The sequence below is a fragment of the Pan troglodytes genome, chromosome 9 (genome assembly GCF_028858775.2).
Source record: "Pan troglodytes isolate AG18354 chromosome 9, NHGRI_mPanTro3-v2.0_pri, whole genome shotgun sequence".
In the NCBI taxonomy this organism is placed as follows: domain Eukaryota; kingdom Metazoa; phylum Chordata; class Mammalia; order Primates; family Hominidae; genus Pan; species Pan troglodytes.
This window is the reverse complement of record NC_072407.2, coordinates 57489829-57506898: the sequence shown is the minus strand read 5'-3', so window position 1 is coordinate 57506898 and position 17070 is coordinate 57489829. Positions and strand designations below refer to the sequence as shown.

Genomic DNA, 17070 nt, shown 5'->3' with positions numbered 1-17070 from the left:
TGCCACCTCCTGGCAGGAGGCCAGCTGGCAGAACAACAGAGCATTAAACTACCAAATCTAAAGACCCCCATGGAGTCCATTGCACCCCCTGCCACCTCCACTGGAACAGGTGCTGGTATCCACAGCTTAGAGACCCACAGATGGTTCAAATCACAGGACTCTGTGAAGACAGCCTTCAGTACCAGCCCAGAGCAGGGTAGACATGCTGGGTGGCTATATCCAGAAGAGAGACAACAATCACTGCAGGTTGGCTGACAGAAAACCACATCCAAAGGAAAAAGGAGAAAATACTACATCAAGCGAACACCTCATGGGACAAAAATATCTGAATAACAGCCTCCAGCCCTAGACCTTCCCTCTGACAGAGCCTACCCAAATGATAAGGAATTGCTAGAGACCTAGACATGCAAATACAAGAAACACAAAGAATACCGGGAAATTTATCTAACAAAGAGATCTTGGCCTAAGCACATTGTCATCAGGTTATCCAAAGTTAAGATGAAGGAAAGAATCTTAAAAGCTGTGAAACAGAAGCCTCAGGTAACCTAAACAGGAAAACCTATCAGATTAACAGCAGATTTCTCAGCAGAAACCCTACAAGCTAGAAGGGACTGGGGCCCTATCTTCAGCCTCCCCAAACAAAACAATCATTAGCCAAAAATCTTGTAGCCAGCAAAACTAAGTATCATGTATCAAAAGACAGTCTTTTTCAGACAAACAAATCATGAGAGAATTCGCCGTTATCAAGACACCACTCAAGAACTGCTAAAAGGAGCTTGAAATCCTGGAACAAATCCTGGAAAGGCAATGAAACAGAAACTCTAAACCATAAATCACACAGGACCTATAAAACAAAAATACAAGTTAAAAAGCAAAAACAAAGGAACCAAAGTACACAGACAACAAAGAGCACAATTAATGCAATGGTACCTCTCATTTCAATACTAACATTGAATATAACTGGCTTAAATGCTTCACTTAAAAGATACAGAACAGACGAATGGATAAGAACTCACCAACCAACTATCTGTTAGCTTCAGGAGACTCACCTAGCACATAAGGACTCACATAAAATAAAAGTAAAGGGGTGGAAAGAGGCATTTCATGCAAATGGACACCAAAAGCAAGAAGGAGTAGCTAGTCTTATATCAGGCAAAATAAACTTTAAAGCAATGGCAGTTAAAAGAGACAAAGAGGGACATTATATAATAGTAAAAGGCCTTGTCCAACAGAAAAATATCACAATCCTAAACATATATGCACTCAACACTGGAGCTCCCAAATTCATAAAACAATTACCAATAGACCCAAGAAATGAGATAGGCAGCAACACAATAATAGTGGGAGACTTCAATATTTCACTGACAGCACTAGACAGGTCATCAAGACAGAAAGTCAACAAAGAAACAATGGATTTAAACTATACCTGGGAACAAATGGACTAACAGATATATACAGAATATTTCATCCAACAACTGCAGAATGCACATTCTATTCAACAACACATGGAATGTTCTCCAAGGTAGACAATATTATAGGCCATAAAATGAGCCTCAATACATTTAAGAAAGTTGAAATTAAATCAAGCACTCTCTCTGACCACAGTGGAACAAAACTGGAAGTCAACTCCAAAAGCCACCTTCAAAACCATGCAAATACATTGAAATTAAACAACCTGCTCCTGAATGATCATTGGCTGAAAAAGGAAATCAAGATGAAAATTAAAAAATTCTTTGAACTGAAAAATAATAGTGACACAATCTACCAAAACTTCTGGGATGCAGAAAAGGCAGTGGTAATAGGTAGTTTATAGCCCTAAATGCCTCCATTAAAAAGACAGAAAAAACACAAATTGACAATCTAAGGTCAAACCTCAAGGAACTAGAGAAACACAAACAAACCAAACCCAAACTCAACAGAGGAAGTAAATAACAAAGATCAGAGCAGAGCTAATTGAAATTGGAAAAAACAAAAAATACGGAAGATAAATGAAAAAAAAAACAAACTAGTTCTTTGAAAAGATAAATAAAATTGATAGACCATTAACAAGATTAACCAAGAAAAGAAGAGAGAAAATCCAAATAACCTCACTAACAAACAAAACAGGAAATATTACAATCTACACCAGTGAAACACTAAAGATCATTCAAGGCTACTATGAACACCTTTATGCACATAAACTAGAAAACCTAGAAGAGATGGAGGAAATTCCTGGAAAAATACAACCCCCCTAGTTTAAATCAGGAAGAGTTAGATACCCTGAACAGACCAATAACAAGCAGCAAGATTGAAATGGTAATTTAAAAATTACCAGCAAAAAGAGTCCTGGACTCTGGCTGACAATATGATCATTTATATTGAAAATCCTAAGGACTCCTCCAGAAAGCTCCCAGAACTGATAAAAAAGAATTCAGCAATGTTTCCAGATACAAGATTAATGTACGCAAATCAGTAGCTCTTCTATACACCAACAGCAACCGAGCAGAGAATCAAATCAAGAACTCAACCTCTTTTAAAATAGCTGCAAAAAAAAAAAAAAAAAGGAATATAGTTAACCAAGGAGTCAAAAGACCTCTACAAGTAAAACTCTGCTGAAAGAAATCATAGATGACATGAAAAAACAGAAACACAGCCCATGCTTATGGATAGGCAGAAATCATATTGTGAAAATGACCATACTGCCAAAAGCAATCTACAAATTCAGTGCAATCCCTATCAAAATTCCACTATCCTTCTTCACTGCATTAGAAAAAACAATTCTAAAATTCATATGGAACCATAAAAGAGCCCACATATCCAAACCAAGGCTAAGCAGAAAGAACGAATCTGGAGGCATCACACTACCTAATTTGAAACTATACTATTTGGCCGTAGTCCCCCAAACGTCATGGTAATAGTACAAAAATAGGCACATAGACCATTGGAACAGAAGAGAACTCAGAAATAAACCCAAATGCTTACAGCCACCTGACCTTCAACAACAACAACAACAATGACAACAACAAAAATTAAAACATAAAGTGGGGAAAGGGCACCCTTTTCAACAAAGGGTGCTGGGATAATTGTCTAACCACTCATAGGAGAATGAAACTGAATCCTCATCTCTCACATTAAACAAAAATCAACTGAAGGTGGGTTAAGTACTTAAACCTAAGAGCTGAAATTACAAAAATTCTAGAAGATAACATTAGAAAAACCCTTCTACACATTGGCTTAGGCAAGGATTTTATGGCCAAGAACCCAAAAGCAAATGCAATGAAAGGAAAGATAAATACCTGTGACCTAAAAAAAATACAAAGCTTTTGCATAGCAAAATGAACAGTCAGCCAGAATAAACAGTCAACCCACAGAGAAAGAGAAAATCTTCACAATCTGTACATCTGACAAAGGGCCAATATCCAGAATCTACAACAAGCGCTAACAAAACAGTAAGAAAAAAACAATCCCATCAAAATGGGCTAAGGACGTGAATAGGCAATTCTCCAAAGAAGACATACAAGTGACCAACAACATGACAAAACGCTCAACACCTCTAATGATCAGGAAAATGCAAATCAAAACCACCATGCACTACCACCTCACTCCTGCAACAATGGCCATAATCAAAAAATAAAAACAAAATAGTTGGTGTGGATGCAGTGAATAAGGAACACTTCTACACTGCTGGTGGGAATGCAAACTAGTACAGCTGCTGTGGAAAACAGTGCTGAGATTCCATAAAGAACTAAAGGTAGAACTACCATTTGATCCAGCAATCCCACTACTGGGTATCTATCCAAGAAGAAAAGAGGTCATTGTACAAAAAAGATACTTGCACATGCATGTTTATAGCAGCACAATTTGCAATTGCAAATTTGCAGAACCAACCCAAATGTTCATCAATCAACAAGTGGATAAAGAAATTGTGGTATACATATATATACATATGATGGAATACTATGCAGCCATAAAAAGGAATGAATTAACTACATTTGCAGTGGCCTGGATGAGATTGGAGATCATTATTCTAAGTGAGGTAACTCAGGAATGGAAAACCAAACATCATATGTTCTCACTGATATGTGGGAGCTAAGCTCTGAGGATGCAAAGGCATAAGAATGATACAATGGATTTTGGGGACTTGGGAGGAAGAGTGGAAGGGTGGTGAAGGATAAAATACTACACATATGGTGCAGCGTATACTGGTTGGGTGATGGGTTCACCAAAATCTCACTAATCACCACTAAAGAACTCACTCATGTAACCAAATACCACTTGTACCCCAATATCTTATGGAAAAATTAAAATATAAAATATAAAACAAAATAAAATTCATTAGAAATTTCTGCATATTTGAAAGTTAAGTAAATCACTTTTTAAAAACCTATTGGTGAAAATGGAAATAAGAAAATACTTTAAGCTTAATGTTTATAAAAATGCAACCTACCCAAGCTTGTAAAAGTAACCTAAATCTTAGTTGTATTATTAGAAAATAATGAAGACTGAAAAATTAATGCACAAAACATTCATCGAAGAACACATTTCACTTAGCATAATGCCTCCCAGGTTCATCCATGATACTGCAAGTTATTTAAAAGCATCATATTGTACACTATAAATATATAATATTATTATTTACCAAATAAAAGTGAAATAAAATAATGAAGTTATTAAAGTCCTCCAGTTCCATACACTTTGTCAAAAATGGCAGGATTTTCTTCTTTTTAAGGTTAAATAATATGGTAGTTTATATATATAGTATAAGATAGTATTACATCTATGGGCATAAATTTTGAGCTATACAGAATGAATAAATTCTGGTAATGTAAGGTACAGCAATGATGCTTGTAATTAATAACATAATATTAGGTATATATATGTGTATATATATATATACATATATATACACACACACACTTAAATATTCTACATTGGATGCATATTGTCTTTACCCATTCATCTTTGATACATTTTGTTTTCATACCTTGACTATTGTGAATAATGCTGCACTATACATGGAAGTGAAGGCATCCTGCAAGATATTGATTTCATTTCCTTTACATGTATTAGAAAAAGTAACATTGCTAGATCATATTTTTGATTTTAATTTTTTGAGGAACTTCCATAAAGTTTCCTATAATGGCCATAGCATTTTACATTTCCAACAACAGTGCACAAGGGTTCTCTTTCCTCCACTGAAACATAAATGCCACATCATCTCACTTATATGTGCAATCTAAAAAATGTCAAACTCATAAAAGCCAGGGAGAATGGTGGTTTCCAGGGACAGGGGCTGAAGAAAATGAGATGTTGGTCAAAGGGTACAAGGTTTCAGTTATGTGGTATGAATAAATTCTGAAGAGCTCAGGTACAGCATGTTGATCAAAATTAGTAATAAATATTGGATACATGAAATTTGCTAAGTGATATGCCTTAAATGTTCTTGTCACAAATAAAGGTAACTATGTGAGATAATGGATTCATTAAATAGCTACATAGTGTAATCACTTCACAATGTATACACTTATCAAACATCTATTGTATACTTTAAGTACATAAAATATATGTGAAGTATAACTCAATAACACTAGAAACAACAAAAACAAACTATGTTTGAAAGACAACAACAAAATACGTTACCAACATGCTTGGTATGGCAAAAGCAGGTGAAACTGGACTGTCAGTGCTCACGGTCCAAAATGCCATCAACAATGTCCATCATTGCTCCCTACCTTAGAGTAAATAGCCAGGGAAACCACCAACAACCTTGTGATAGCTTACTTCATTGCAAATCTCAATGTGGTGGAAATAGCATCTTGTCATTATATTATATATTTGGGTTATATGATTGTCCCAGTACTTTAGTCTTATTTATTACTCATGTGGAGTAATCCATTGTCAATTGCCATTGTACAACAAACATTGTCATTTCTAAACAGAGGATACCTTTTCCAGTAAATGAAGTAAAGCAAATCACTCACCACAGTAGAATTCACCACTATGACCACATTTCCCATTACCAAGAAGCTATTGTCTAGTTAGAATATTGGAATACCTCCTAAAGGGTGAGTCATAGTGCCATGACTCATGGTTTAATACCACTCCCTTTGGTGCTGTCAACATGACAGTAAGTTCTCATGAGATCCTGTCATTTATAATTGTGTGTTACTTTCCCTGCTTGCTCCTGCTGCTGTCTAGTAAGATGTACCTGTTCCCACTTTGCCTTCTGCCATGATTGTAAATTTCCAGAGGCCTCCTCAGAAATCAAACAGATGCCAGAATCATTCTTCCTGTAAAGTCTGTGGAACAATGAGCTAACTAAACCTCTTTTCTCTACAAATTAACCAGTTTCAAGTATTAATATTTTTATAGCAATCCAAGTATTCACTAATACAAGGAATGTCTAAAAATTTGATAGTGTAATTCTTAATTTGGGGATGTAGTCATTAATGATGAGACACATATCTGCTTAAGATTCAGTGGAAAGCTGAAGTATTTAATAAGTGACTCTAACCATGCAGATTGAACTCCAAACTTTTTTTTCACCCCTCTGAACTGCTAATATTTCTACTCACTCTTTCAAGCTTTCACCTATTTGGGGAATTAGAAGGGAGAAATGAATGTAGTCTCAAGATATCTCTATGCTACTCAGTAATAAGCTAAGTATTTGAGCGGTGGGAAAAGTCATCATAACCAGTGGACCCACATTACAAATAATACCAAAAAAATTTCCTCAGCACAAAGAAAGCAATATTACTTGAATATCACATTTATTGAAAATAATGAAGATAGTAGAAATAGTATATGCAGAGTAAATATTCTTCTCTTGATTTATAAAATTAATTGTTTAAGGTGAGATTAATAACAATACATTCTGAAGTTTATAACATGTAGCAGTAAACTATAAAAAACAATTTCAAAATGCTGTGGGATATAAGAATAATTACATATTCCAAAGATTTTTCATTTCTATTTAGAAACTGAATGCTGCCAACAGCCAGCTGGAAGGGGATCCTTCCTCAGCCAAGCCTTCATATGAGACTCTAGTTGAGCCAGCACCATGATTAGAGCTTTGCGAAAGACATTGAAACACAGGAACCAGCTAAGCCATTCTCAGTTTCCTGACCTACAGAAATTGAGAATGTGTACATATGGTTTGAATCACTAAGTTTTGGAGTAATTTGTTATGATTAAATAAGTAACTCATAAATATATCTAGAATATTCTTCAAATATTAAAAATTATGCCATAAATATTTAGTGAACCTATGAATCAAAGAAAAATGTATAATGGAAATAAGCAAATAGTTAGAAATAAGCAATAACAAAAACATATCAAAATGTGTGAGGTGTGATTAAAACAGTACTTAAAGAAAAATGTATAGCAAAAATGCTTACATTTAAAACAAAGGTTTAAAAGCAGCCATCTGAGCCTTCACCTTAAGAAGCAAAAACAAGAAAAGCAAATAAAAGTCAAGCTAATTAAACAAATGGACATAATAAACATAAGATTAAAAGTCAATAAAATGAAAAGCATGAGATAGAATAAATAAATTAGCCAAAATTTGGCACTTTTATAATAAAATTGATAAATTTCTAGCAAGAGTGATCAAGAGAAAACAAAGAGAAATTCAAATGACCAGTATCAGAAATAAACAAATCATCCCTTAGATCATTTAGACTTTAAAAGGGTAGAAAAAGATTGTTATGAAAAACATTACTTCAATTAATTCGACAGTATAGATGATAGGTAAAATGTAGGAAAAGTACAACCTTCTGAAAATGACACAAAGAGAAATTGAAACACTTCTATATCCTTCCATGTAATGAGCTATACTTAATTGTAGAGAACATGATAGTGTTTTAGAAAACCCTAAATAATCTACAGAAATAACTTTGTAGGAATAAGAACTGAATTTAGAGATCTTATGGAACTCGAGTGCCAAATAAATAATTCAATTTCCTTTACATATACTAGCGACAATAAAAATTGGAATTTTGTTTTAAAATAAAAACCTGTGATGCAATCTGAAAACATAAATACTTTGGAATAGATCAGGAAGATCCCTACACTAATAAAAACTGCAAAACTCTCCAAAAATAAATATTTAAAATACCTATTAGATACATTGTATTCAGGAATTAGAAACCCAATGTTGTTAAGATGTTGTTAGTGCAAGATGATTTATGGATCCAACTCAACATGAATAAAATTCCATTACACTCTTTTTGAGATGTAGACAATTCTTCTGCATGCTGCTCTGCAAAGTGACTTTGCCACTTCCCCATCAAGGGTTACCTACTATTTCTTTAAAACCTCTTATCTGCGGTAGACATGGGACCTGTCTGACTAATAGAATATGGTGCCAGTGACATTGTGCCAATTGTGGACATAGCCGTTAACTGGCCTGACACCTCTACTTTCTAATAATGGGATCTCTGAGCACCATGTAAAACGCCTGACTCCCCTTTTGGTTCTTCTGGTTTTCATCTAAATGGATAGGAAGGGGGACCCAGTGGATCTCCTACAGTCATCTCTTCCAATATACTATAAATGTAAAGCAAGTTAAACTGCATCCTACAACTACCCAGTTATCAGATGAAAAAGACAGTGACTCCAGTCCTTGCCAAACAAAATAGAAGAAATACTCAGCCAACAACTGCCTGAATTCCTGGCCCCCTAAAAATTGAAATAAATTAAATGGTGGTGGTTTTAACTCACAAAAACTGTGGAACCTTGCACCATTCATGAAGGGAGGACCAGAATAAAAAGTGGCACCTCGGCTGGGCACGGTGGTTCATGCCTGTAATCCCAGCTCTTTAGTAGGCTGAGGTGGGTGGATCACGACGTCAGGAGTTTGAGACCAGACTGGCCAAGATGGTGAAACCCCATCTCTACTAAAGATGAAAAAAAAAATTAGCTGGGCATGGTGGCAGTTGCCTGTAATCCCAGCTATTTGGGAGGTTGAGGCAGAGAATTGCTTCAACCTGGGAGATGGAGGTTGCAGTGAGCCGAGATCATGCCACTGCACTGCAGCCTGGGCAATGGAGTGAGACTCCATCTCAAAAAAAAAAAAAAGTGGCACCTCAATGTGTGATGATTCCATAACAATCTAACAATCTCATGGGAAAGACGTTGTCTACATATACCTACATAAAAGACGAGGAACACTCTTAATCTAACTGCAGTAAAGTTTTTACACCAGAGTTGTTTTTAAGGCAATTCTCATCTCTAAATTTCTCAGTGTGTATATTAATGGATTCAACATGGGTGTGTGTTAACTGTATAAAACACAGTCATGAATTTATCAATAGGAAAGTTCAAAACAGGCCTAACATACATGAAAACACAGGGAACAAAAAAGAGGACAACCACGGCAATGTGGGAGATGCAGGTAGACAGGGCTTTACGCCTCCCTTCCTGACTGTAAGTTTTAAAGGAGTTTAGGATGACTCCATAGGAGATTAGTAGAAGGGTGAAGATGACCATACAGGTTGCTCCACCATTGGCAATCAAAGTGAGACCTATAAAGTAGGTGTCAGTGCACGTTAGTTCCAATCATGTGTAAATGTCACAGACAAAGTGGACAATGACAATGGGGCCACAGAATGGGAGACTATACACAACTGCAGTTTGAAACACAGAATGTACAAAACCTCCAGTCACAGCCACCACCAAGAGAAGGATGCAAACCTGTCGATTCATTATGGTCAAATAGTGCAGTGGCTTACAGATAGCCACCTAGCGATCATAGGCCATCACCACCCAAAGGAAGATCTCAGCACCACCAAATAAGTGGTCGATAAATAGCTGGCCCATGCAGGCTTGGAAGGAAATAGTCTTTTTATCAGAGAGTAAATCTACAATCAATATGGGAACAATTGTGGTGGAATACACAGCATCTGTAAATGACAGGCAGGCAAGGAAGAAGTACATTGGGGAGCCCAAGGAGGGGCTGGCAATAATAGTCACCACGATGAATAGGTTCCCCACCATAGTCACAATGTATGTGAGTAAAAACATGACAAATAATGCATTTTGCATATCAGAATCCTAAGCTGGGCCAAGGAGGACAAATCCTGTAACAGTGTTACTCAGTCCTACTTAGTATTTCTCTAAAGCTTGCGTCACAGTTGAGAGCTCAGGAGAACAGGACAGGTAATGAAATAATGAACAGGAATACGATTACATCCATGATGTCACAGAGCACATCTTCATTGTTGTATCCTCAATAGTCATTTACTCAGACGATAAACATTTTGCAAGTCTCTACTGAGTTCCTCATGTCCTCAAAGATTTTATTTTGAGCCTGTAGGTAACTAACAGCTTCTGCCTCTAAGTTTTAGCGAATATTCTGTATAGAAGAAGAGTTAAAGGACAAACAGTCATTCATATATTTCATAACTTCTGATTTAGAACATATTTCTTGGCACAGAAGTCAGCTATGATATATAGGCAACAGAGTATTGGTCTCAAGAAGGTTATTTTCTCATTGTGGTAATAAACTCTAAATTGATGTAGACTCAGTGCTTTGAGTTTGTAGTTGTTGCAGTGTCTTTACTGTATGATCTGTGTAGCATCGAAAATAACATCTTCTGAGATATCTCACTGAGTACTATAGCATTCCACAGTTACGCTTTCGTGGTCCTCCATGACTCAAAAGATGTTCAGTCTTTATAAATATCTCATTAAGTGTCAAGAGACTGGACATTAACCTGTATAAATAGTAAAATCCTATTTATCACATTATTCCCTGTAGCAATTACTTGGTCTGACCCTCTGTTTGCCTTATAAGAAGCTGTACATCCCTGCATTTTATCCATACCTATTCCACATTTTTTATCATATTTACATACAATATCCTGATTTTCATCAACTAATTTTGAACTCAAGAAAACTAACTGATGACTATCACCAACTGCCATATTAGCTGTGAGTATTTATTTCCAAATTCTTCAGGTGAACTAGATAGTGAGACAGGAGAAAATAGACACTGTAGAAAGAGTTACAGAACAGTGGTACATGGTTTTATTTATAACACTATTTAGATACTGACAGTACTCAAAAATTGAATCTTAGTGTCCAGATTCCAAAAAAAAAGCATACTCAAAGAAATTCTAAGTTCACTGTAAGATGACATCAATTTGAGTTATTTTCTGAATGCATTTACATGTCTGTCTCAGCTTGCTCATTGGAAAACAATGTGATTAAATTAGATAAACTGAGAATCCTTCCTAGTCAACCACCTACGAAACTATTAGTGCGCCGCTCCCTTATTCTATTCTGCTTTTTTCATTTTTCCTATATTTATAATTAAATGACAATTTCCAAGCTCATGACTGTTACATGAACAACGGCAGTCAGTGGTAGATGTTTCATGATTAGTGTGGTAACTTATGACTACAAGTTTCTCACTCAATATGTGCCTATTTCATATCCAAGAAATCCTTGGAGAGAAAGCATAGCATGTAGTGAATAATGTGGACAGAGAAACCACACTGCCTCAGTTATAACCCCAGCTTTACCACTTACTTTGTGACTTTGGGTCACTTACTAAACCTCTCTAAGTCTCACTTTTATTTAAAAACTCTAGCATATCCATAAGACCACTTCTTTCCTAAGTAAAAGCATGTCTCTATATCTCTCCAATCTCATCCCAGGAAATTAAGAACTTTCACTCACTTTTACAAGCAATGGTATATATTACAAAAAACATTACACCTAGAGGACCAGAAACCAACTGAAGACATACTCTACTTTGGACAGAATTAACTTTTCTTGGTATCTCCTGTGTTGTTCTATCAGAAAAATAATTCTTCCATTTATGTGTGTAGACACAGTCAATGAATTTTACATCAACAATATTTTAGAAAGAGACAGTAAGGTCATTAAAGATTAGTTAATTAGAATATTTGGAACAAATTCAAATTAAGTAGCCTATCTGTATACTTTTTTCTTACAAAATCCCTAGAGGTAAAAGAACTGATTCTTGCTAGGAAGAATAGCTAAATGACAAGTAATGTGAAATGTCTGTAATATGAACAAATAATTTTAAAGTAAATTGAATAATAAATTATGAGTTTCATGTTAAGAAATATTTAGGTAAGGCAAGTAATATTTCAGCCAGAATAAGAGAGAACCAGCCCCAGGTTCTCTTCTCTAAAAATATTCCTGTTAAAGAGGGCCTTACCTTTCCTGTTAGAAAGTCCGTTTTCAAGAAGCACTGAGGCTCAGAGGCAGAGATCCCAAGAATGGAAGCTGACATTCTGATTCTTGCAAAAATAGGTAATCATAGTGCTGCAGTTTTAGGTTAGAGTACAGGTTTTTGATCAAGACCTGTATCTATGTCTGATATAACCATAATGATCAGTAGCCCACTAATATGGTTTGGCTGTGTCCCCACCAGAATATCAACTTGAATTGTATCTTCCTCATTTTTCTCTTGCCACAGCCATGTAAGAAGTGGCTTTTACCTCCCACCATGATTCTGTAGCCTCCCTAGCCCTGTGGAACTGTAAGTCTAATTAAACAACTTTTTCTCCGCAGTCTTGGGTATGTCATTATCAACAGCGTGAAAATGGACTAATACATTCATTAATTCAAGTTTTAAATTTTATTCCCATATCAATTCAATAACTGTTTCTACAAAAAAGAAATTTTTATTTGCCATCAAGGGAGCAGTATTTAAGGACTTCCATTGTTATTTCCATGACTTGGCTTACCACTGGGTCCATTGAACCCCTTCATCTCATTATACCTTTAGTTAAATATTGAATCTTTATGTCAAAAGAGCCTTAGATAAAGAGTCTCATGTATACCTATCCTAACCAGCTAAAGTATTTATCACATAACAGGCTACACTAAAAGTTGGTCATTTTCAACTTACCTAACATATGGATTAAATTATTCCACCCCAAATGTAATATGTATTACTGCTAAAATTCAAAGAGTATGTCTATAAGTGCTGTGCTGTGTTACTGGCAAGTGCTAAAACTTGCACAAACGTGTTTAATTCTGAAGAACTATCAGATATGATCAAAGATACTGAGGTTTAAATTATGATTCCAAGATGAAGAACTAAGGTAAAAATAGGACCTATTTCTCAATATCAGTGTGGAAGTAAATCCTTCCTCAGCAAAGCTTTTATATGAGATAGTAACCCCAACCAGCACCTTGATTAGAGTTCAGTTTTGTGAGAGACCTTGAAGCATGGGAACCTGTTAAACTAGCCTTAGTTTCCTGACCTACAAGAATTGACAAAGAGTACATATTGTTTGAGTCACTAAGTTTTGAAATAATTTGCCGTGAATAAATAAATAATATAAATATATCTAGAATATGCTTCAAATATTGGGAAACATATCAATAAATATTTAGTGAACTTATGAATCAAAGAAAAAAGTATAATGGAGATAACCAAATATTTAGAAATCAGCAATAACAAAAACATATCCAAATGTGTAAGGTGTAATCAAAACAGTACTTAAAGAAACATGTATAGCTATAAATTCTTACATTGAAAACAAATGTTAAAAAGCAGCTATCTGAGTCTTCACCTTAAGAAGCTAGACTAAGAAAAGTAAATAAAAGCCAAGGTAAGTACATGAAAGGACATAAATATAAGATCAAAAACAATAAAATACAAAACTTAAAATAGAGTAAATTAAAGTAGCCAAAAGTTGTAATTTTATAATGAAATTGATAAATTGCCAGCAAGAGGGATCAAAAGAAAAGAAAGAGAAAATCAAATACCAACATCAGAAATCATAAAACAAATAATGACCCCATAGATCCTTTAGACTTAAAAGATTAGGAAGGGATTGTTATGAAATACATCATTTCAATTATTTTGACAGCTTAGACAAATTAGGTAAAATGTAGGGAAAGGGCAACCTTCTAAAATCGACACACACAACAAAACTGAAACACCCCATGTCTCTTTACAAGTAATGTGTTTTCTTTACGTGTACATAACGTGATAGTGCTTCAGAAAACCCTAAAGAATAACTTCGTAGGAATAAGAAGTAAATGTAGCAAATTTATAGGACTCAAGTGCCAAATAAAAAATTCATTTTCCTTTACATATACTTGCAACAATGACAATTAGAATATTTTTAAAAAATTAAAAATCTGTGATAAAATCTGAAAACATAAATACTGAGGAATAGCTAAGGAAGATGCCTACATGAATATAAACTACAAAACCCTTCAAAACTAAACGTTTGAAATACCTAACAGATATACTGTATTCAGGAATTAGAAAACCCAATATTTCTAAGATGTTGTCAGTACAGGATGATTTATGGATCCAACTTAAATGAATAAAACTCCAATATGCTTTTTTTGAGATGTAGACAATTGTTCTGCATGCTACTCTGCAAAGTGACTTTGCCACTTCCACATCAAGGATTATCTTCTGTATCTGTAAAACCGCAAATCTGAGTGGTTGTGTGATCACTATGACAAATAGAATATGATGCAAGTGACATTGTGTCAGTTCTGGACATAGCCCTTAACTGGTTGGACCCATCTACTTTCTACCACTGGGATATCTGAGCACCATGTAAGAAGCTGGACTATTCTCTGGAGTGATCTTATGTTCCTTCATCTAAGGGATAGGAAGAGGGATCTAGTGCATCTCTTACTGTCATCCCTTCCAATAGGCCATCAATATGAGTTAAGTTATCCTGTGTTTACATAAATCTCAGTTATCAGCTGAATAAGACAGTGACTTCAGTCCTTGCCAAACAAAATAGAACAAATACCCAGACAACTACTATCTGAATTCCCGACTCACAAAATTTTGAGATAAAATAAAATGATGGTTGTTTGAAATCACAAAAACTGTGGAGCCCTGCACCGTACATGAAGAAATCACCAGAATAAAAAGTGGCAAGTCAAGATGTGGTGCTTTCATAACAACAATTGAAAGTGTATGGCATTGGCTTTAGTATACAAAAATAGGGGGCTTCAGGATATCATAAGTAAAGGCTGAAAATACAGATGTAACTGTTCTGGAGGCTGTAAAAAAAGTGAGTCACTATCTAGTGCTGAAAAAATTTAGTAATTCTGTCACCTATAGTAAGGTAGAAAATAAAAAATGTACTTAAGTGAATAGGTGGATTTGGCTAAAATTTCCAAATAGAATATTGAAAGTTACAGTGTTTCTTATAGCATTGTATCTTAAGTCATAGATTTTTAAAGAAATATATATTACTTAAAAGATTAACTGTTACATTTTCAGACACAATTTACAAGAAACCAAAAAGAGCCAGAATTTGATGGTCTCAAAGATAAAAGTGATTTCCCTTTCCAGTCTCTGCAAAGAGCTGAGTATTCTAAAAGTAAGAAAGGTCATCAAAATAAAAGTCATTTCAAAGTTGTGGATGTTAAGACACGTTGAAAAGACTTCAGAAAAATTTAATGGTGTGTCTGAAAAGTACTTTAACTATACAAACATAATTCTAAGATTTTTACGAGTATTTTCTGATGGCAAATAGAGTTTCAGCTCAAATCTGAGAAGGGCCAGTTTCAAAAACATTTGTGAATATGGTGCTTTTATATTCCACAAGCCTTTAAATAAATTACCCAGAGGGAAGCACCATAGCCTTCCCTTTTCAACAGGAACATTTAGTTTATTTACCTATTCCTCCCTTTCTCCATTCTGTGTTGGGCATATGGAAGAAATACCCTGACTCAATAGATGTGTAATAGAGAAAAAACATAATTTAAAATGTGCATAATAGGACCTGAACCCAAGCAGTCCCATCCACTCTCAGTCTGGATACAGAGGTTGAGATCTTGAACTTCAAACAGATGCCATGATGGGATGACTTCTTAATTGAGCTGGGAGCATCTAAGTCCTGCCTTTCCATTTTGGGATCCTTGAATTATCCTTCAAAGTCTGAAAACTTCAATGGGAAGATCTTGTCTACATACCTCCTTACCTACAGGAGGTTGGACACTCTTATTCTAAATATAGTTAGTTTTACACAGGAGTTTTTCTACAGCATTTCTCATCTCTGAATTCCTCAATGTGTATATAAAACGGTTCAACATCGGTGTAATAAATGTAAAAAATACACTCATGAATTTATCAATAGGAAAGTTTGAAACAGGTCTAACATATATGAAAATACAGGGAACAAAAAACATGACAACCACGGTAATGTGGGAGCTGCAGGTAGACAGGGCTTTATGCCTCCCTTCCTGACTGTAAGTTTTAAGGGAGCTTTGGATGACTCCATAGGAGATGAGTGGAAGGGTAAAGATGACCACACACATTGCTCCACCATTGAAAACCATAGTGAGGCCTATAAAGTAGGTGTCAGTGCATGCTAGTTCCAATAATGGGTACATGTCACAGAAAAAGTGATCAATGACATTGGGGCCACAGAAGGGGAGACTGTACACAACAAGAATTTGAAATGCAGAATGCACAAAACCTCCAGTCACAGCCAACACCAAGAGAAGGATGCAAACCTGTCGATTCATGATGGTCAGATAGTGCAGTGGCTTACAGATGGCCACATAGTGATCACAGGCCATTACCACCAGAAGGAAGATCTCAGTACCACCACACAAGTGGTTTATAAATAGCTGGCCCATGCAAGCTGGGAAGGAAATAGTCTTTTTATCACAAAGTAAGACTACAATCAATATGGGAGAAATGGTGGTGGAATACACAGCGTCTACAAATGACAGGCAGGCAAGGAAAAAGTACATTGGGGAGCCCAAGGTGGGGCTGGCAATAATAGTCACCACAATGAGTAGGTTCCCCACCATAGTCACAATATATGTGAGTAAAAACATGACAAATAATGCATTTTGCACATCAGGATCCTGAGAAAAGCCCAGGAGGACAAATTCTGTAATATTGTTATTTCTGTCTCATTTACTCTTCTTTCAGAAGGTGTATCAGAGGTGAGAGCTCAGGAGAATAGGATATGTAATGAAATAGTGAACAGGAATATGATTACATCCATGATGTCACTGAGCACGTCTTCATTGTTGTGTCCTGAATAGTGATTTACACACAATAAACATTTAGTAAGTCTCTATTGAGTTTCTCATCCAAAGAGCCCATCTTCC

General features: G+C 35.5%; 1 protein-coding gene and 1 pseudogene across 1 annotated transcript; both read right to left on the bottom strand.

The window, feature by feature from the left end:
* Positions 1-709: 709 nt before the first annotated feature.
* Positions 710-9990, bottom strand: LOC100613533 (olfactory receptor 4A5-like; annotated as a pseudogene).
* Positions 9991-15951: 5961 nt separating this feature from the next.
* Positions 15952-16863, bottom strand: LOC746705 (olfactory receptor 4A8-like). Its single transcript, XM_024347539.2, has one exon. The coding sequence runs from the start codon at positions 16789-16791 to the stop codon at positions 15952-15954; it is 840 nt and encodes a 279-aa protein (XP_024203307.1). The 5' UTR covers positions 16792-16863.
* Between the last annotated feature and the right edge of the window lie 207 nt (positions 16864-17070).